At 35.2% G+C, this 23,309-nt stretch overlaps 1 protein-coding gene across 1 annotated transcript in view; it reads right to left on the minus strand.

The window, feature by feature from the left end:
• Positions 1-11,869: 11,869 nt before the first annotated feature.
• Positions 11,870-23,309, minus strand: part of B4galt6 (beta-1,4-galactosyltransferase 6) — a 57,435-nt gene continuing 45,995 nt past the window's right edge. Inside the window, exons 6-9 of the mRNA XM_046428440.2 lie at positions 18,510-18,697; positions 16,317-16,439; positions 15,957-16,058; positions 11,870-15,464 (exon numbers count right to left, since the gene is read on the minus strand). Of these exons, the coding sequence (XP_046284396.1) occupies positions 15,317-15,464; positions 15,957-16,058; positions 16,317-16,439; positions 18,510-18,697 (561 nt within the window). The 3' untranslated portion in view covers positions 11,870-15,316. The remainder of the gene's footprint in view (positions 15,465-15,956; positions 16,059-16,316; positions 16,440-18,509; positions 18,698-23,309) is intronic.

Here is a 23,309-nt window from a genome sequence, read left to right on the forward strand (position 1 = left end):
AATTTCCAAACATGAAGAATAAATTTGAAAACCAAATACAAGAGGCTTACAGGATGCCAAATGTACAAAATCACAACAGATCCACACCAAGACACATTATAATGAAAATGCCTAGCATACAGAATAAGGAAAGAATTTTAAAAGCCACAAGAGAAGGAATGGGATTACATATAGGGAGAAACCAATTAGGATCTCTGCAGATTTTTCCCATACCCTGAAAGCCAGAAGATCCTGGAACAACATATATGAAGCTCTGAAAGAAAATGGATGTCAACCAAGAATCTTATATCCAGCAGAATTAAGCTTTAGATTTAGAATATTTCATCCATCAATGAGCAAATACACTTTCTTCTCAGTAGCACATGGATCCTTCACTAAGATAGACCATATATTATAAAACAAACTTTTTTGATAAACAAAAGTTAAAAGAATTTACAACTAGAAAACCTGTACTACAAAATATCCTTGGCAAAATATTCCATGAGGAGGAATGAAAAACAACAATGAAAATCAGCAGAGGGAGGGATTATACTAAAGAAAAAAGGAATCAAAGGAGAAACAAAGTTAAGTTAAATAACAAAAATGGCTAAGAACACAAATCATGTCTCAATAACAACCCTGAATATTAATGGCCTAAACTCACCATTCAAAAGACATAGACAGATTGGATTTAAAAAACAGACCCAAGAATATGCTGCCTCTAAGAGACTGATCTCACAGAAAAGACATCCACAGACAAGGTGAAAGGTTGGGAAAAATCATACCACTCACATGGACTGCAGAAACAAGCAGGGGTTTCCATACTCATACTCATATCAAATAAAGTAGACTTCAAGCTAAAGTTAATCAAAAGGGATAAAGGACATTTCATACTGCCTAAGGGAATCATACACCAACAAGACATAATGATTATAAATATATATGCCCAAACAATGGAGCATCTACATTCATCAAACAAACTCTTCTCAAGTTCAAGAGTCAAACAGACCACAACACAATGATTCTGGGTGACTTTTACACATCTCTTTCACCACTGGATAGAGCTTCCAAACAAAAGCTGAACAAAGAAAACTATATAATTCGATAATACAATCTATAACTTGGACTTAACTGACATATAGAATATTTCACCCATCAATGTGCAAACACACTTTCTTCTCAGCAGCACATGGATCCTTCTCTAAGACAGACCACATATTATGCCATAAAGAAACTCTTAGCAAATACAAAAAAGTACAGATACTACCCTGCATTCTATCAGATCATAATGGAATGAAATTAGAAATCAATGATAAAATGAAAAATAAAAGCTACGCCAACATCTGCAGACTAAATAATATGCTATTGAATGAACAATGGGTTGCAAAAGACATCAAAGAGGAGGTTAAAAATTCTTAGAGGTAAATGAGAACACTGATACAGCACATCTAAATCTCTGGGACATGATTAAGGCAGTACTAAACGGAAAATTCACTGCATGGAGTTCATTCCTTGAAAGAAGAAAAAGTCAACAAATAAATGACCTAACACTACATCTCAAAGCCCTAGGCAAAGAAGAACAAATCAACACCAAAAGCAGTAGAAGAGAGGAAATAATTAAAATCAGAGCTGATATCAATGAAATTGAAACAAAAGAAACAACTGAAAAAAGTGACAAAACAAAAAGTTGGTTCTTTGGAAAAAAAAAATTGACAAAACTTTAGCCAAGCTAATGAAAAGAAGGAGAGAGAAACTCAAATCATTAACATCTGTGATGGAAAAGGAAATATCATGACAGAAATAAGAAGATAATTAGAAATTATTTTGAAAATTTATACTTCAATAAAATAGAAAATATCGAAGGCATTGACAAATTTCTAGAGTCTTATGATTTGTCCAAATTGAATCGAGATGATATACACAATTTAAACATATCAATTTCAAGCAATGAAATTGAAGATGCTATCAGAAGCCTACCAACCAAGAAAAGCCCAGGACCTGATGGATACACAGCCAAGTTCTATAAGACCTATAAAGAACTAATACCAATTCTATTCTAATTACTTTGTGAAATAGAAAAAATGGGAGCACTTCCAAACTCATTCTATGAGGCCAATATCACCCTGATTCCAAAACCAGGTAAAGACACATCAAAGAAAGAAAACTTCAGACCAAAAAATATATATATATATATATCTCTAATGAACATAGATACAAAAATTCTCAATAAAATTCTGGCAAGTCAAATACAAAAACATATCAAAGAGATAGTGCACCCCAATCAAGTGGAGTTTATCCCAGGGATGCAAGGTTGATGTAATTCATCACATCAATAGACTTAAAGATAAGAATCATATGATCATCTCAATAGATATAGAAAAAGCATTCAACACAATATAGCACCCCCTTCATGTTCAAAACACTAGAAAACTAGGGATAACAGATACTTATCTCAACATTGTAAAAGCTATCTATGCTAAGCCTTAGGCCAACATCATTCTAAATGGAATCAAATTGAAAGCATTCCCTCTAAATACTGGAACAAGACAGGAATGCCTTCTTTCACCACTTCTATTTAACAAAGTTCTTGAAACACTGGCTAGAGCAATTAGACAGATGAAATAATTTAAAGAGATACAGATAGGAAAAGAAGAACTCAAATTAGCACTATTTACTGATGATATGATTCTATACAGAGAAGACACCAAAAAATTTCACCAGAAAACTTCTAGAACTAATAAATGAATTCAGCAAAGTAATAGGACATAAAATCAACACCCATAAATCAAAAGCACTTCTGTATATCAGTGACAAATCCTCTGAAAGGGAAATAAGGAAAACTACCCCATTTATAATAGCCTCAAAAAAAAAATATTTGGGAATCAACTTAACAAAATAGGTGAAAAACTTCTACAATGAAAACTATAGAATGCTAAAGATAGAAATTAAAGAAGACCTTAGAAGATGGGAAAGATCTCCCTTGTTCTTGGATAGGCAGAATTAATATTGTCAAAATGACCATACTACCAAAAGCACTACACAGATTTAATGCAATTCCAATCAAAATCCCAATGACATTCCTCATAGAAATAGAAAAAGCAGTCATGAAATTCATCTGGAAAAATAAGAGACTCAGAATAGCTAAAGCAATCCTTAGCAAGAGTGAAGCAGGTGGCATCACTATACCAGGCCTTAAACTATACTACAGAGCAACAGTAACAAAAACGGCATGATATTGGCACCAAAACAGACTTGTAGACCAATTGTACAGAATAGAGGACACAGAGACAAACCCACATAATTACAGTTATATTAGACAAAGGCACCAAAAACATACATTGGAGAAAGGATAGCCTCTTCAACAAATGGTGCTGCTGGGAAAACTGGAAATCCATATGCAACAAAATGAAATTAAACCCCTATCTCACACCATGCACAAAACTCAACCCAAAGTGGATCAAGGACCTAGAAATTAAACCAGAGACCCTGAGCCTAATAGAAGGAAAAAAGGCTCAAATCTCCATCGTGTCATATTAGGCCCCAAATTGCTTAAAAAGACTCCTAAGAATTAAAATCAAGAATCAATAAATGGGATAGATTCAAACTCAAAAGATTCTTCTCAGCAAAAGAAACCATCAGTAAAGTGAATAGAGAGCCTACACAATGGGAGCAAATTTTTACCACACATACATCAGGTAGAGCACTAATCTCTAGGATATATAAAGAACTCAAAAATCTTAACATCAAAAAACCAAATAACCCAATCAATAAGTGGGTCAATAAACTGAACAGATACTTCTCAGAAGATGATATACAATCAATCAACAAATATATGAAAAAATGTTCAACATCTCTAGTGACCCGAGAATTGGAAGTAAGATTTCATCTCACTCCAGTCAGAATGGCAGCTATTAAGAATACAAACAACAGTAAGTGTTGGGGAGAAAGTCACACTCACACATTGCTGGTGGAACTGCAAATCGGTGCAACCAATATGGAAAGCAGCATGAAGATTCCTTAGAAAACCTGGAATGGAACCCAGCTATCCCACTCCTCGGTTTAAGTCCCAAAGGACTTAAAAACAGCATACTATAGTGATTCAGCCACATCAATGTTTATAGGAGCATAATTCACAATAGCTAACTTGTGAATCCAACGTAGATGCTCTTCAGTAGATGAACAGATAAAGAAAATGTGGTATATATACACAATGGAATATTACTCAGCATTAAAAGAGAGTAAAAATCACGGCATTTGCAGGTAAAGAGATGGAGATGGATAATATTATGCTAAGTGAAGTAAGTCAATCCCCCCCCAAAAAACAAATTTCCAATTTTCTCTGATGTAAGGATGTTGATTCATAATGGGAATGGGGCTGGGGGAGCATGGGTGGAATAGACGAACTCCAGATAAGGCAAAGAGAAGGAAAGGTAAGGGAGGGGGCATGGGGGTAGGAAAGACAGTGGAATGAGATGAACATCATTACCCTAAGTACACGTATGAAGACAAGAATGGTGTGACTCTACATTATGTACAACCAGAGATATGAAAAATTGTGCTCTATATGTGTAATATGAATTGAAATGCATTCTGCTGTCATATATAACAAATTAGAATTAAAAAAATAGGAAAGGAAGAAGTAAAATCATAACTATTTGTAGATGATATGATCCTATACCTAGAAGATCCAAAAAAACTCCATTAAAAGGCTGTCAGAGCTAATAAACAAATTTGGCAAAGCAGGTGGTTACAAAATCAACATACAAAAATCAATAGCTTTCCTATATACCAACAATGAATCTGCCAAGGAAGAAATGAGGAAAACAATTGCATTCACAATAGCCTTTAAAAAAAATTACCTAAGAATAAATCTAACCAAGGAGGTGAAAGACCCCTACAATGAAAACTATAGACACTGAAGAAAGAAATTGAAGGAGACTCAGAATACAGAAAGACTTCCTGTGGATAGGCAGAATTATATTGTTAAAATAGCTAAACTACTAATAGTAATATACAGACTCAATGCCATCCCCATCAAAATACCAATGACATTCTCACAGTCCTAAAATTCATTTGGAAAAATAAAAGGCCCAGAGTAGCCAAGTCAATTCTAATTTAAAAAAAGAAAAAAAGCAGCAGCAGCAGCAGCAGCAGCAGCAGCAACGCTGACTTCAAACTATGCTACAGAGCTATAGAAACAAAATCTTCATGGTATTGGCGTAAAAACTGACATGTAGATCAATGGCACAGAATAGAAGACACAGAGATAAACCCACCAAGAGTCATCTATGTGAAAAGGTGCCAAAAACATACACTGGAGAAATAACAACCTTTTAAACAAATGGTGCTAGGAAAACTGGTTATTCTTATGTAAAAGAATGAGATTAGACTCTTATCTCTTACCCTGCACAAGAATCAACTCTAAATGGATCAAAGATCTAGAAATTACACCAGAAACTATGCAATTCCTAGAAGAAAATGTAGAGGGAACAGTCTAGCATAGAGGCACAAACAATGACTTTCTCAACAGAATCCCTAAAGCTTAGGAAATAATGCCAAAGAGTTATTATTCAATGGAATGGCATAAAATTAAAAAGCTTCTTGGGCTGGGGATGTGGCTCAAGCGGTAGCACACTCGCCTGGCATGCGTGCAGCCCGGGTTCGATCCTCAGCACCACATACAAACAAAGATGTTGTGTCCGCCGAAAAACTAAAAAATAAATATTAAAAAATTCTCTCTCTCTCTCTTTCTTTAAAAAAAAAAAAAAAAGCTTCTGCACAACAAGAGATACAATTAGGAATGCGAAGAAACAACCCACAGAATGGGGAAAAATCTTTGCTAGGTACTCTTCTGACACAGGATTAATATATAAAGAAGTCAAAACACCAAACCACCAAGTTAATAAATGAACAAATGAACTAAGCAGACACTTCTCAACAAATGGACAACAAATGCATGAAAAATGTTCAATATCATTGGAAATTAGAGAAATACAAATCGAAATACAAATCAAAACTATAGTGAAATTTCATCTTACACCAGCCAGAAGAGCAGTCATCAAGAATACAAACAATAAAAGCTGAAGAGGATGTGGAGAAAAAGGAACCCTTTCACAAAGTTGGTGAGATTGTAAATTTGTAAAACCACTAAAGAAATCAGTACAGAGGCTCCTCAAAAGAGTAGGCATGGAACCACCATATGACACCCCCACCCCAATACCACTCCTGGGTACTTATCCTAAAGAATTAGTTATGCATATTCATACTTACAGCAACAGGATTCACAATAGCAAAACTATGGAACCAACCCAGACATCTATCAACAAATGAATGGATAAAGAAAATGTGGTATATATGCACAATAGAGTTTTACTCAGCCATAAAGAAAAACAAAATCATCTTATTTATGTAAAAATGGATGGAACTTGAGAGTATTATGTTAACCAAAATAAGTCTAACTCAGAGGGTCAAGGGTCATCGTTTACTCTCATACACAAAAGCTGGAGAATAAAGAGAAAAAGAAAAATGTGTGTATGGAGGGGTCCTCATGAAAATCAAGGGAAGATCAGTAGAGGAAAGAGACCAGAGGTGGGAGGTTTAGAAGGAGGGGGAAGTTCTGCGCTGGGGAAGTGCTCAAGCGGTAGCGTGCTCGCCTGGCATGCGTGCAGCCCGGGTTCAATCCTCAGCACCACATACAAACAAAGACGTTGTGTCCGCTGAAAAAAAAACTAAATAAATATTTTTTTTAAAAATTCTCTCTCTCTCTCTCTCTCTAAAAAAAAAAAAAAAAAAAAAAATTGCTTTAAAAAAAAAGGAGGGAGAAGTTCTGGGGAGTGATATTGGCCAAATTATATTGTTATCTTGTGTGCATATACAAATGTACAACAACAAATCATTCTTATGTACAACTATAACACACCAATAAAACAATGTGGGCAATAATGTCAACTTTGGGATTACAAATGTATTTGCAAGTCACACAATAAAACTTAACAGGTGAAAATATAAAGAGGGCTAGGGTTGTAGCTCGGTGGTACAGCACTTGCCGGGCATGTGTGAGACACTGGGTTCAATTCTCAGCACCACATATAAATAAATAAATATATATAAAAATGTATTACATCAGGGGCTGGGGTGGTGGCTCAGTGGTAGAGCACTTGCCTAACATATGTGAGGCACTGGGTTCAATTCTCAGCAAAGCATATAAATAAATAAAAATAAAGGTCCATTGACAACTAAAAAATATTAAGAATATATGTGTGTGTGTATGTGTGTGTGTTTATATACATAAAATTAAAGTATCACTGTAGTGACACTTGTATATTCATACTTACAGCAATACAATTCACAATAGCCAAATTATGGAACCTATCCAGATGTCTATCAACAAATGAATGGATAAAGAAAATGTGGTATATATGCACAATAGAGTTTTATTCAGCTAATTTATGCTAAGCCTCAGGCTAGCATCATTCTGAATGGAGAAAAATTGAAGGCATTCCCTCTAAAATCTGGAACAAGACAGGGATGCCCTCTCTCTCCACTTCTGTTCAACATAGTTCTCGAAACACTGGCCAGAGCAATTAGACAGACGAAAGAAATTAAAGGCATCAAAATAGGAAAAGAAGAACTTAAATTATCACTATTTGCAGATGACATGATTCTATACCTAGCAGACCCAAAAGGGTCTACAAAGAAACTATTAGAGCTCATAAATGAATTCAGCAAAGTGGCAGGATATAAAATCAACACGCATAAATCAAAGGCATTCCTGTATATCAGCGACAAATCCTCTGAACTGGAAATGAGGACAACCACTCCATTCACAATATCTTCAAAAAAAATAAAATACTTGGGAATCAACCTAACAAAAGAGGTGAAAGACTTATACAATGAAAACTACAGAACCCTAAAGAGAGAAATAGAAGAAGATCTTAGAAGATGGAAAAATATACCCTGTTCATGGATAGGCAGAACTAACATCATCAAAATGGCGATAGTACCAAAAGTTCTCTATAGGTTTAATGCAATGCCAATCAAAATCCCAACGGCATTTCTTGTAGAAATAGAGAAAGCAATCATGAAATTCATATGGAAAAATAAAAGACCCAGAATAGCAAAAACAATGCTAAGAAGGAAGTGTGAATCAGGCGGTATAGCGATACCAGACTTCAAACTATACTACAGAGCAATAGTAACAAAAACAGCATGGTACTGGTACCAAAACAGGCGGGTGGACCAATGGTACAGAATACAGGACACAGAAACCAATCCACAAAACTACAACTATCTTATATTTGATAAAGGGGCTAAAAGCATGCAATGGAGGAAGGATAGCATCTTCAACAAATGGTGCTGGGAAAACTGGAAATCCATATGCAACAAAATGAAACTGAATCCCTTTCTCTCGCCATGCACCAAAGTTAACTCAAAATGGATCAAGGAGCTTGATATCAAATCAGAGACACACCGTCTGATAGAAGAAAAAGTTGGCTACGATCTACATTTGGTGGGGTCGGGCTCCAAATTCCTCAATAGGACACCCATAGCACAAAAGTTAATAACTAGAATCAACAAATGGGACTTACTCAAACTAAAAAGTTTCTTCTCAGCCAAAGAAACAATAAGAGAGGTAAATAGGGAGCCTATACCCTGGGAACAAATCTTTACTCCTCACACTTCACATAGAGCCCTAATATCCAGAGTATACAAAGAACTCAAAAAATTAGACAATAAGAAAACAAACAACCCAATCAACAAATGGGCCAAGGACCTGAACAGACACTTCTCAGAGGAGGACATACAGTCAATCAACAAGTACATGAAAAAATGCTTACCATCTCTAGCTGTCAGAGAAATGCAAATCAAAACCACCCTAAGATACCATCTCACTCCAGTAAGATTGGCAGCCATTATGAAGTCAAACAACAACAAGTGCTGGCGAGGATGTGGGGAAAAGGGTACACTTGTACATTGCTGGTGGGACTGCAAATTGGTGCAGCCAATTTGGAAAGCAGTATGGAGATTTCTTGGAAAGCTGGGAATGGAGCCACCATTTGACCCAGCTATTCCCCTTCTCGGTCTATTCCCTAAAGACCTAAAAAGGGCATGCTACAGGGACACTGCTACATCGATGTTCATAGCAGCACAATTCACAATAGCAAGACTGTGGAACCAACCTAGATGCCCTTCAATAGACGAATGGATAAAAAAAATGTGGCATTTATACACAATGGAGTATTACTCTGCATTAAAAAATGACAAAATCATAGAATTTACAGGGAAATGGATGGCATTAGAGCAGATTATGCTAAGTGAAGCTAGCCAATCCCTAAAAAACAAATGCCAAATGTCTTCTTTGATATAAGGAGAGTAACTAAGAACAGAGTAGGGACGAAGAGCAGGAGAAGAAGATTAACATTAAACAGGGATGAGAGGTGGGAGGGAAAGGGAGAGAGAAGGGGAAATTGCATGGAAATGGAAGGAGACCCTCAGGGTTATACAAAAGTACATACAAGAGGAAGTGAGGGGAAAGGGAAAAATAATACAAGGGGGAGAAATGAATGACAGTAGAGGGGGTAGAGAGAGAAGAGGGGAAGGGAGGGGAGGGGAGGGGGGATAGTAGAGGATAGGAAAGGCAGCAGAACACAACAGACACTAGTATGGCAATATGTAAATCGATGGATGTGTAACTGATGTAATTCTGCAATCTGTATATGGGGTAAAAATGGGAGTTCATAACCCACTGGAATCAAAGTGTGAAATATGATATATCAAGAAATTTGTAATGTTTTGAACAACCAACAATAAAAAATTAAAAAAAAAAAAAGAAAAAAAAGAAAATGTGGTATATATGCACAATAGAGTTTTATTCAGCCATAAAGAAAACCAAAATTATGTTATTTATATAAAAATGGATGGAACTTGAGAGCATATGTATATATGCATATACATATATGTATGATATATATATATATACACACACACATATATATACATATATATGTAATATCATTAAAAAAGAAACAAAAGACTCTGATTAATATTTGCCACATTTTTTCTCATTACTGACAAATTTTAACTGTGTACCTTTGCCAGATTTATTAATTGTTTACATAATTTCATATCATCATCACTGACTCAATTTCCTAGAATTCGAGAATGCAGTGTCATTCTTTAAATATTATCCAGAACAATTTGCACAAAAGAAAAGGTGGAAACTAAAGGTGGAAACTGACTTAATATGAACCATGTTTTTGTTCAATGTGAGGCACTGTGCTAAGTGTTCGATTAGGGTTACCTTGTTGAATAATTTCAATGATCTTCCAGTTGTTCCTATCAACCTAGACTGAGACAGCAGGAAACAGAACTATAAAGCTTTCAATTTTTACTAATTTCTCACAGATAATGACATGGGAATCCCCGAATTCAATTCAGATCAGTCCAACTCCTAAGTCTTTTTTTTTTTTTTAAATATTTATTTATTTTAGTTTTCGGCAGACACAACATCTTTGTTTGTATGTGGTGCTGAGGATCGAACCCGGGCCGCACGCATGCCAGGCGAGCACGCTACCGCTTGAGCCACATCCCCAGCCCCTAAGTCTTAACTTACTATTCCAACCTCACCTTCCACGGTCCTCCTCAAAGTTTACCGCGAGTTGTTAAGGCCCATTGCCAAAGAACATTTCAACTACTTTTCTGAAACATATACCCTTCAGCTATACAGTTATAGCTGAGAAATATTACATGCCTGGAGAAAAGCTGTTCAATAAACACTGCATTAGTGAAATACAAAACCTATGTTTTATATGGGACACAAACCAGCACCTCATTAGATGGCATGCAGTTTCCACTCCATAGGTTCTGAACAAACAAAGTATATACCTGTAGATAGGAGTGTTTGATACTGCTTAAGATCCTCCAAAGCACAGAATCTCATTGATGAAACTGGGAAGATTAAATTAGCAATGGATTTCAAGTCTATCAAAATGTTACAGGAATCTGTTAAGAAAGATTCAAGTTTTATTTTTCAAACCATATATTTTTCTTTTAATTGCATAACAGATGAGTGATCACTTTTTTTTCTGACGTCACTTACATCAAGAAGAATAGCTATGGTCCTTAAGAGCTTTCTCCAAAACACATTTTTGTCTAGAATATGCTCACAAACTTTAATACATGTGTTTAAAGAATATATGGAAGTGTGTGTGTGTGTGTGTGTGTATACATGGTTATTATATTGAGTTAGCCTGTTCCATCAGAGGACATATTAGTACCATATACAGGAATCCAGGGCAGACTAACCTAATTGAATTTTATGATTTTAAATGATTAAGTGACTGAACTATTATAATTTAACAACTGGCTTTATGTGTGATATGTAGTGGTCATATCCTTATAGATCATGCTATGCAAAAAAATTAATAGTATTTAGAAATAGTAAGTTGATAAAAGTCATGATCTCACAATCTAGCCCAAGTACTCGTCTCTTAAATCTAGTCTCTTAAGTATTTTCAAGATTTGCCTTAAAGATCTTCTTGACTACTGATAGCTGAAAAATGAACTGTCCATAGTTAATGTCAGCTTAGTTTTCTGAAATTTTGCAGGGAGAAGAAAATTTATGTTTAAAGTGAATTCTTAAATATTTGCCTTGATATAACAGATTACCTACCGTACTAATGAAAATATTAGTCTTTTTTGAAGTACAAGCTATGATGTGATCGCTAAGTGTATTTAACTATGGCTGCTTTATACTCATGTTGCAACCCTAAAGTCAACCAAGACTGTCATCAATAACTCACTGGATATTCAGGAAAACAAACAAAAATCACCAGCTAAGCCGGGGGAAGGGGGAGTTCCTGAGAGAAAATAATTACATCATCACACAAAGTCTGTAGAACATTATATTTCATAAAAGACAATAATAAAAAAGTACAAACATTTCCATGAGAAGCAAAAAAAAGAGTACAAGAAATTAATAGCATTTATTTCAGTGCATTTATGTAGAAGCCTTTTATATCTTAATAAATAAAATAATTTTAAGTACACTTCCTCTTTCTGATAAATACCACGGTCACTTGTTCTCTTAGTTGGCATACTTGCAAATCCAAGGCAATAATTCTCTAGAATACTATTTATTTGAAAAGTACATACAGGAATATAACAGAGACAAGCAAAGGCCAAATAATATGACATTAAATCTGCTTTCACTTGTAGGGATCCTCCAAAAGGAGTATATTGCATTGGATACTTTTCCATTTTGTTTTAAAGTGGATATCAATATTTTGGCTTGGACACAAGTATAAGTTTTTAACACACAAATTTTGTACTTATATAATATTGTTAGTAAAGTTTTCTGAGAGAACATCTTTCACAAAATATAAACAAACATTTAAATTTAGACTTTAAAAAATACTTATCATACCCTAGTTTGGGCAAAGAATTAAATAACTATCTTCACTGTGAATTAGACATAACATCACCACTGTGTACACTTTTCCCTTTTCTCTTCTACTGACAAGTCCATTAATTATGATTCCTCCTCTAGTAAAAGACACTATATAGTTATACAGTAGTGCCATGGGAACTCTTAATATGTCTATGTCCACAGATAAAGGAAATATAACAGATAAGTTATCAGATGACGTCTTCATAATTTCAGAAATGTTTCAATTTGCTTGACTTGATTTGTTTAGAAATGACATAATACTTTCAAACAGACATACCTAGCATTGCACCCGATACAGAATAGGCAATCAATACATATTCATTAATAAGTCTGCCAAACATACCATATAGAAGAGTGTTTGCATTCACAATTATTTGTTAATCTTTAGGAAATAAATTCATTGTCATACAATGAAGACAACTGGGCAAATCTCTTTCATTTTTTTCATTTATATGGAAAACATATAAAGGTCACTGTTTATAGCCAAAAATAATTTTAGGTCTGTACTTAATATTTACATCCCACTCCTAAACCAATATTAATGTTAAAAGAAAATAAGGCAGATAGTATAGAACTGAGTTCTCTAAAAACTGTAAAATAGGCATCAAAATGAAAAGATGTTTTTGGACAGTCACATTAAAATGAGAAAAATGTTTCCCTAATAAGACTCAGAAATTATCTTGATTTTGCCCACCTTTAAAATATTTGAGTATTACTGGGTTATTTATGCTCCTATATCCCTACTATCTTGTTAGTGGTCAGCAAACATTTGTTATCATTACCATTCTGCTTTCATTTCATCCAATTTAAAAAATTATGTTGGCTTGTGGGAAGCAAAATGACCAGATACACAAATTAAATACAAATATCTTAATTTGCAGAACGTTTGATTTTCACTATTTTGAGCACCACAAAAAACTAAAAGATAAATATCTTGAAAATATTTCTAAGAAATCAATATGGGAAATCTGTTTGGTATCATACTAGGCTATCAGTTTTCTCAAAGTATAACAATTCTTATTATTTTATGATTTGGCTTGTGATCATTTGTATTACCAAAACTGCCACAGAAAATGACATTTGAAAATTAACTTGCAACCCAAGATAAACAATCGTATTTCTGTTTTAGGTGAACAACCCACAAAACTAATATGACCCAAACATTTCTCAAGTGTAGAATTCTATCATTCTTCATTGTTATTGAAGATTCACTTTATAATAGGTACACAACTTTTTGTCTTAAATTTGTGAAAATACGCAGGCCTGGTGGCACGTGTCTCTAATCCGGGGAACTCTGGAGGGCAGAGACAGAAGGAACCAAAGTTTGAGGCCAGCCTCAGCAATTTAGTGAGACCCTCAGCAACTTAGTGAGATCCTGTCTCAAAAATCAAAAAATAAAAAGGACAGGGGATACAGTCCAGTGGTAAAGTTTGACTGGGTTTAATCCAGTAACCCCCCAAATATTGTAGGATATTTTAAAGAATCTACATAACTGATAAGTTTCGAAGTAAAAATATTGTTTGTTTTTTGCCATGGAAAACTCTGCCCAATTTTAAGATAAATATACTTGGTATCAGGTAGTTGGAGCTGTCTTCAGAAGTGTCATATTACAAATAACTGATAATGCATTTTAAGATAACTCTATTAACTTTTACTTTTAACAAGAAAATTTTAGTAATTAACACTCAATTTTTTGAAAATGAAAAAAAACCAGTTTGAATGAAACCAGCTGACATTAAAAGGGTCCTTTTCAAAAGTGAAATTCTACAAGTCTGAGAATTAAAATTTGTTTTTTATCTAGTAAGCATTTATCTTCATAAAAATAGAACATTTAATTTCTTATCTAATAGTATAACTCATTTATATAAGTACTACTGGGTTTTCCGTAGCTCATTCTTGAAAAAGAAAACTAATTTTTTAAAAATGAAGATACTGGGTTTTTTTTGGCTCTTCTGAACTAGAAATAATAAAACTGCTATTCATTATGAATTAAAAAAAAAACAGTGTATAAACAACCTTGGAAACATTTTTTGAGGCACAAAATCCCTGACACACCAGAGGTACATGAAAGACATTTAACAAAGAGGTCCTTTATATCATGTCACATCACAACTTTTAAGATTTTCTTGGTAATACTCATGCAATATGCATAAACAATATGGTTGTGATTTAGCAAAATCTGATGAGATTGCAAGCAAGGAAAAAAACAGGTAATCCTGGCAGGAAGAAAAGCTGTTTAAGTCCTTTCTTCTTTCCCTTTAAAGCCCTACAAAAGCTGTGACTTCTTCCATATGAGAGGCTGGAGATCTAAAGCTGAAAACTAGTATAACAGTTTACTGTATTAATTTACTGTCAATTATTGACAGTTCCTTCATTTCACACAAGGGTTAACCTTTGTTTAGTGACATCAATTTACAGTGTTTTATTTTTTTTTCCATGCAAATAAAAAATGTCTATAAAAGTCCAAGGAAAGCATAACCAATTACATGCAAAACTGTAACACATCTTATTTCTCAACAATTTGAACACATTAATTTACATCACATATGTACAAAGTATGTTTAAACGGAAATAAAAGCATTCTCTTGAATTAAATTATAGATTTCAGTATAAAAAAAAAAACTTTCTCTTTGTGGGGAGCTCTCTCAACTTCCAATCTCAAGCAACGGCTCTGGTTTCTGCAGTGCTTGCCATGGGGTGTGTCTTGAAGTAGAGAGGAGGGGTGTAAGAAGGATGAATGTATGTAATCCCACACTGTAAACATTGAGGACTGCTGGCTCTTCTCAGAGATCAGGGCACTGAGACATCCAATTGCTGACCTCCACTAAGAGTGCACTCCAAGTTTATGATCCAGTACTGTGGTCTACCCTGCCATGACAGCTACTTCTTTTAATAGTCTTCGATTGGAGCTAACTCTGGCATGAGGTTCACAGATATATTTGTATACAACCTATCAACCAGTATTTTTGGCATGTATAATAAATTGTTCAACCCATCGATGTATTGACGCTCCTTAGAATACCTTAGTAATTTATACCTACAGTGTGAAAGGAGAAAAAGAAATAACAGAAATATGTTCAAAAATGGAAAGCTGATGTAAAATATAATTCTAGATTAACTTACAATTAAAGCTCTTTATAATTTCAAGTTTTCATGAATAATTAAAAATCTCTAAAACATTATTCTAAATTAGTATTTTTACTGGACCAAAAAAAGCCACCTAAAAAAATTATTTTGCACTCTTACAACTTAGACATCCCTGAAATAAAATGTGTTGTTTTATGAAATGGAAACATTTTAAAAACAAATAGTTAACTTAATTCCTAAATATAACATATATCTGGGTTCTTTAATATAATGTAAAAATATGTGTGTGTGTGTAATTTCTTTTCAAAACAAGCACAAAAAGTGCTTTCCTTCCATAGAGAATATTCTCTTTGGCAAATTTTTAACCTGCCAAATGTTAATGTTAACTTCATACATTAAATACCTTTAAAATGTTGATATCCAAAGATGACAGTTAACTTACCGTCCTAAAAACTGGACTTCCCCTCGATGGTGATGAGGAATAGACTTGTATTTTCCTAGGTCTCCCTCTGGTCTGGTTACATTATATCCAGCATAATGAACTCTATAGTACAATATAAAAATGCATAAAAATACATTTTGTGAGTTCAATTTCAAAATAAAAAATATGCTGTAATGTGTACACTACCATAATTTCAGAAGGTACTCTTAATGGAATAAGGGAAGAAATGCAAAATATGATTTAAGAACTTCAAAATTTTTCCATCCCCAAAAATTCTTTCTTGAAGCAAACAAATATGACTTACCTAATAAAAATGAAATTTAGAAATTCTATTATCAAGGAATTTGTACCTCAACATACCTGTTCCAAAGGTCATCATCTTCTCCTCCCCATCCCCAGAAGGCATTAGGAAAACCATTGATCTTTCTAAACTGTTCCACTGTCAGTCCACTTACACCACCAAAAAACTCTTTATATGGCAGACTAAAAAAGAAAACAGGACACAGCATTCTATAAATGAAATCATAAGAGTTTACCACATGAGATCAAATTTTCAGTCTTTCATGTGTTTCACAAAATGTACCTGTATCTTCCAAATAAACAAATAGGCAGATGAAATTGTATTCTGGAAAATGTAAACTAATGAAATAAGAACATGTGTTATGTTAAACACCAAATAAAACATTTGTGACAACTGAAATTCAACATTTAGTATCATTACTTTATATGATTCAAAACTGTGTTCAAAAAATGTATGATATTTTCACAAAAGCAAACTTGATTAAATACATTCATAACTGTCAAGGCAATGTTACATCTTTCTAAACTAGTAACACTTTAAAAGTTAGCTGAATTTATTAAAAATACATTATAAGTAAATAATTTATCATATAGAACAGCATAAATATAAACTGAAAAAAACTCTTCCAGAGATACCCCAAGACAGTAAGAACAACACTAACCCTAAAGACACCACCTCAGAAGACCCACACAAGAGTTCAGGGTGTCTTGAAATAATGCTGGTGGGAGTTCCACAGAGCCAATGTCCAAGCAGTGCTGTCTTCTCCATACCACTTGGACTGTTCTTGCCCAGCTAGTGGTTTGGAGAAAGACAAAATCATTGAATCTAATATGTGTATGCTTACTGACATGTATAAATCAACAAGCGTATCAATTCTATTAGCTGTTCTGCTGGAGTGGAAATACGCAATTGCATTACATACACAATGGGTAAAGATTCGAGAAAATGAGGGTAAAATAGAAAAACTAAAGGCAGAAAATGGAGCGGAATTTTTGTAGTATTTATCTTAAACTATCCAAAGTAGGAGAGGTTCTAAATATGGAGGACCTAAGTTTTCAGTTCAGTAGGACCAGAGTGTGATCAGCACTGTGGGCAGGGATGCTGCCTCAGGCTTCTCTACAATGACTGCAGTCTATACATGTCCAGCCCAGGCCTGGACCTGCCACCACCTTCCCTAAGCTATTTTCCAAGGGATAGGAATATTTTGTTTATCAGCAATTGATATTTTCAAGTATTAAAAAATAATTTTGAATTTTTAGCTTATATGACCTTTATGGTATTTTATAGTGAAAACAGTTATCCTGGAACCCATCTGAGTCTAGCAGGCTAACCAAAGTCAAGTTTCCAGAAGAGCCAAGAACCAGATCATCAACTCTGATGGCCTCTCCCAAGGTTACCCAGAACCTGAATTTCAGATATAGCACTAAAAAGGAAAAGGTGTTTCTAATGACAGTGGGAGGGAGAGAGGGAAATATTTCTGTTCTGATGCCAATCCATGGGCTTGTGTCATTGAGATTTTGTGCCTCTCTTTATTCTGTAGGTTGGACACCAGCCAAAGCTACGATGCAGGCAATATCTTCCCTGCTCCAGGCAACAGACTTCTATTTTCTCCATTTTCATTAGCCAGTGAATATTATGATCTCTTTCCCAGATTAGACCTGGTTTCTTTGATGTCAATTTAAGTTACTCTCACAGCTCTAAAAAAATAACTTCACATTTTAAGGTATCTCCAATCAGAAAATGAAAAGATTTGTTTCTTATAATTAAAAAACAAGTCAAGAATCCATGATTTAGGAAGAAGATACACTGCAGAAGAAAGGTCTTTGTGTCTCTGAACTGTCACAAGAGGGAGGCGAAGCAGAAGCCAGCATTCCAAACCTAAATGTGGCAGGCTCTGGGCATGTGTGATTCCACAGAACAGCCCTACAGACACTGTTCTAATGAAAGGGTAACCAATCTTCAGAGGTCCAGGTAACTAACCAAGTCCTGCAAGTGTGAGAACCTAAATTTAAATCTACACATGCCTGACTTCCAGGCTCTCCTTTCCCTCACACAGCATTCAAACTTCTACATAAGGGAGGTGCCCGGATAGATGACAAACTACTCTACATCCTGGTTCCCTAAAAGGACAGGCTGGAGTTAAAGATGTTATTCTCAAGCTCTCTGATTTAGGTGCCTGATGCTGCTACCATTTCAATGCAACGACTGACCAAGGACACTGTATGATATGAGGAAGAATGCACACTACTTACATATACATGTATTTATCCAGCTTTGCTGCAAAGTGACGAGGCATTTCACCACATCCATAATAGTTTCGGTCATTTTCAGGTAGATGATCCACATCATGGAAGATCACGCAGTCCCAGACGTTATCTTTCATGGCCTCCTTGAAACCCACGTTGAAAAGCATTGCACGATTAAAAGGTTGTGTGCCAGTCTTGAAAGAGCAGAGAGAAAAGCAGAAATGTACTAAGGCTTTGTCATCTTTTTCCTATAATTTTCTAATTTGTTGACTCGTAGGCAAATAACAATAGTAATCACGCCCCAATCAAATAGATAAGTCACGACCATACGTCAGGATTTTTAAACAAAGCCAAGAGTCATGTTACAATGGAGATACATTCTGAGAAATGTATCATTAGATGATTTCATTGTTGTATGAATATTGCAGTGTACACACAGGAACCAAGCCAGCTATGATGTTACCAGGCATGTAACCTTAGGGACCATCCCTGTGACCTGCTGCTGACTGAAACAGCACTACATAGTATATGACTTACAATATTATACTTTGGTAACAATACTTAAATAACTGTTATTATCTAGCCTACTGGTTCAATGTCATATTTATAATATAATTTACATTTCTGCTTTACACCAAACATATTGGACCACAGATTATGACCAAAAAAATTATGTTTTATTTTTTAGTGACACTTTCCATATGCCATCAACACTAAGGCAGGAAAGTGAAAGCAACTCAAAAGGCAGTAACCTTTCTCTTCTCCCTATATCAAAAGCCAGTAAGGTCAAACTCTGCATTACTAATGCTTACAATAGAACCAAGATCATTTTAGAGACAAAAACATCATAATGTAATACATAAACCCAGCTTCCTTTATTACAAACATTTTCCTTTATTAGAAAAAATAATAAAGTACATAGGCAAGAGTTTATTTTTTATTATTCTTACTTATATAAAAAAACAAGAGCATTTTAATGGATAAAATATAGAGATTTATTACACAAAACCCAACTTCGTATATTATGACCATTTTCCTTCACTTAGTAGTGAAAATATATTGAAATGTACTGGCAATAAAAAAGATGCTATCAGCATCTAAAGAAAACTAGGGTGCATTTATTAATGTCTTAACATTTCTCAATTTTCCAAAATATAAAGAGAGGGTTACGACAGAAGTGAATGAGACATGAAAACAGAAAGGAGATCAGCAGAGTAAGTGAAGGAAACTGGGTGGAGAGAGGAAGGAAGGTTGTAAAGGGGAGGTGCTGACGAACAGACACTGATCAAATTAAACTGTTAAATTGTGTGCATGTGCAAATATGTAACAACAAATTCCGCTGTTATATGTAATTATAATGTACCAAATAAAAAGGAAAATAAAGAAAGAATTGATCTTAATGACACACACTATTGCACTGACTTGAGACTGGGAAATTACTCATTTTTAGACCTGGTTCTTGCACCAACTTGAGGTCACAGAAATCACTGTATTGGGCCCTAGGTGCAGTGGTGCATACCTATAATCCTGGCTTTGGAGTCTGAGACAGAAGGATCAACAGTTCAAAGGCAGCCTCAGCAACTAAGCAAGGCCCTAAGCAACTCAGTGAGATGCTGTCTCTAAACAAGATATAAAAATGGGCTAGGATATGGCTCAGTGGTTAAGCACCCCTGGGTTCAATCCTTGTTACCAAAAAAAAAGAAAAGAAAAAGAAATCACTTTACTTTCTGAAGCCTTTTTTTCATAGTGAAATGGAGAAAATAAAAGGGAGGCAAATATAACATTACTGGTACTGGTACCTCAAAATTGGCTTTGATACACTATTTTCCTTTAAGATTTAAAACTTTGTTTTTATTAAATGTTGGCATAATACTTTAAAAAGCTTATAATAAAAATAAGTTCCATGTTTAACCCATCTTCATCAGCCAAGAGTAATACATTTCAGTTCTTGTAGCTGTTTATTCTGGTATTCATGTCCATATTCTGAGGTAATGAGAAATGTGGCTATTTCTTGCCTTCTTACCATGGAGGTAGAGGAGGTAAACACCACAACTGCTGTCCCTCCCTCCAGTGTCCCACTACAGTTATAGCACAATTTTTTGTTAAATCAAGAGTTTACTACTAATTAAAACAAATTTAAAAAATTGTAAGATAAAAAAAAGAGTTTACTTTATTAGAACTATGTAAATATTTCTTTGGTAATGAGTATGTTGTTTTCTTTGTTAAGCTAAGATTAACTATTATTTTCTGTATAAAAGGCCCCATAGATATGCCCTACACCTATTAATAAGTGATGCAATCACAGGAACACATCAGATTATCTCTCAGCTCCTCTCTCTCTCCCAAGCTCAACTCTATTACCATCATTTCTTGCTGGAAGTTGGACTAGGACCATGTGTGACTATCATCTGGGGCTTCTCCTTCATGCCCTAGATCATATACATCTTTTACACAGTTTGCTTAATTTGCTGAGGCACAATGTATAGTAGCTTCCTAAGTAAGAGAGCTTGGGCAGGGGGTAAATATGTGTGTGTGTGTGTGTGTGTGTGTGTGTGTCTAGCCAAAGAGTGATTGAAAATGACACTGTCTACCCTCACACCTGAGTTGGCATTTTGGGTAAAAACTTCTAGGTTGACAGCATGTGCAAGGTCCTGGGCTTAACCCCCAATATCACCACCCCCCCCCAAAAAAAAATAAAAAGAAAGAAATTAGGTCAAAAATTACTTTGCCCTAGAATTTAAAAAGCATAGCTCCATATCTTTTAGCTGTCAGCATTGCTAGTTGTGGATCAGTGGCAGTCTGTTCACCTAGCATGCATGAGGTACTGGGTTCAATCCTAAGCACCACACAAAAAAATAAAATAAAGATATTGTGTCCACCTATAACTAAAAATGAATTAAAAAAAAAGAAAATTCCTACGTTTCTGATTGATTTGTCATTTTTACTATAGAACCTTTTAAATATCTTCCTTTTCATTTTTATTCTAAAATTTCAAAATAACATGTTTCATAATAGATCTACACTTCATTCATAAGTACGTGTGGGGTCTCTGAAATCTAGCTTTCACGTCAGGAAAAATTTCTTATATTTTTTTCTTTGGTCACTTCCTTCTACTACCAAAAATTTTCTTTCTGCTATAGTTTTTCCAGAATTCTTATTAGTGAGTGCATAATTATCTTGATATATTACAAATCACAGCAAAACTTAGGGGCTTAAAAATGCCAGAGGCTGTGGCTAGAGCTAAGTGGTAGAATGCTTGCCTAACATGCATGAGGCCCTGGGTCCATCCCTCCAGCACAGGGTCAGGAGCCACAGTCATTTATTATGCTGACTGCTTCTCTAGAGAGAGAATTCTGGGAACAGAGAAGAGAGCTGCATCTCTACACCCAAGTGCTCAGGGATTCAGTGGGAAAACTTGACTCAGGCAAGAGGATCCACTTCTGAGGCGGCTCACTCACATGGCTGGCACAAGGTTGCAGGCAGGTCATTTCTTCCTCAGATTATCTGAGCACCCTCATGACATAACAGCTGGCTTCTCCAAGAGCAAGTGATCCAAGACAGCAAGACACAAGCAGTGCTGTCTTTTATGACCTCCTCCCAAAACCCACTTCCACAGAATTTGGTTCCTCAAGCAATTCACTCTTACTCCCAGACCCTCTTAGAGGATGGTTATCCCCAAAATATACCAGTACTCTTAGATCCTCCTCTTTTCTTACTTATCTTAAGCATTATTTTATCTTCCAGCTGTTTGTTCAAATTTTTTTAATCACATCTTTATCTTCAAAAATATTCTTACTCTGATTGTTCTTTATGATGTCCTGTTTTTGATTCAGAGATTATTTTTCATTATCTTTCCTTTGGTCTCTGTAGATTCTAACTATGAGTTCTGTTGACCATACCACCACCTTAAGGTTCTCTGATTATCTCTATTTTTCATGCTCCCTTTTATTGGTTGGTTTTGTCTCTATAGTGGAAGACTTCTTCAAAAACTGGGACCCTTAGCTGCCTAATCATGTTGGAAACTAAGGCACTGCAAAGCTAACAGAATCTCCACTTATGTACCCAAGAATTGTTTGAAACCCCACTTGACCCACACCACATCACCCTTAAACCAAACTAAAACAATTAATCTCCACTGCCCTTCCTCTAGCATCCTTCATGTCTGCTGCTCAGCAAACAGCAATGTCCTTCCCTGGGCAAGATAAAACCTTGGCATCATGTCTGACTGTCCATCACTCACACTTCATGTCTAACTTATCAGCAAATAATAACACTTTTAAACCAACACAGCCCAAACCTGACTGCTGCTCACCACTACCACAATAGCCCAAGTCATCATCATCTCTCCTACTTGGATGACTACCCAAGTTTTCTAACTCCTCTCCTTGTTTCTGCCCTGTCCCATTTGTAGCTTATTCTCTACACAACACCTAGTGTCATTATTTAAAAACACTAGTTCAATCATGTCATTTCTTCACTCATAGCCCACGGGCATCTTTTACCTCACACAGAATTAAAGTCCTCACCCTGACCTGATAATTAAGCCCTTCCATAAGAGCTTTTCACCCACTTTTCTGACTTTGAGCATTCTTCATTGGATGCTATGGTGACAATGACCTCCCAGAGCAATCCATATGCCAAGCTTCCTCCAGCCCTTACCTGTTCCTTTACGTTGTATTATTCAGGATGCTCTGAGCTCACCTCCTCAAAGCGGCTTTCCTCAAAACTCTCTAGATAAGGACACACTTCTCCCTACTCTCCTGTGCCCTCCATCCATCTGACACAAAATTATCTACTCTTTCCTCA

This window comes from Marmota monax, unplaced genomic scaffold, assembly GCF_021218885.2.
Source record: "Marmota monax isolate L192 unplaced genomic scaffold, Marmota_monax_Labrador192_F-V1.1 WCK01_AAM20220418_F8-fsc00031, whole genome shotgun sequence".
Lineage (NCBI taxonomy): Eukaryota > Metazoa > Chordata > Mammalia > Rodentia > Sciuridae > Marmota > Marmota monax.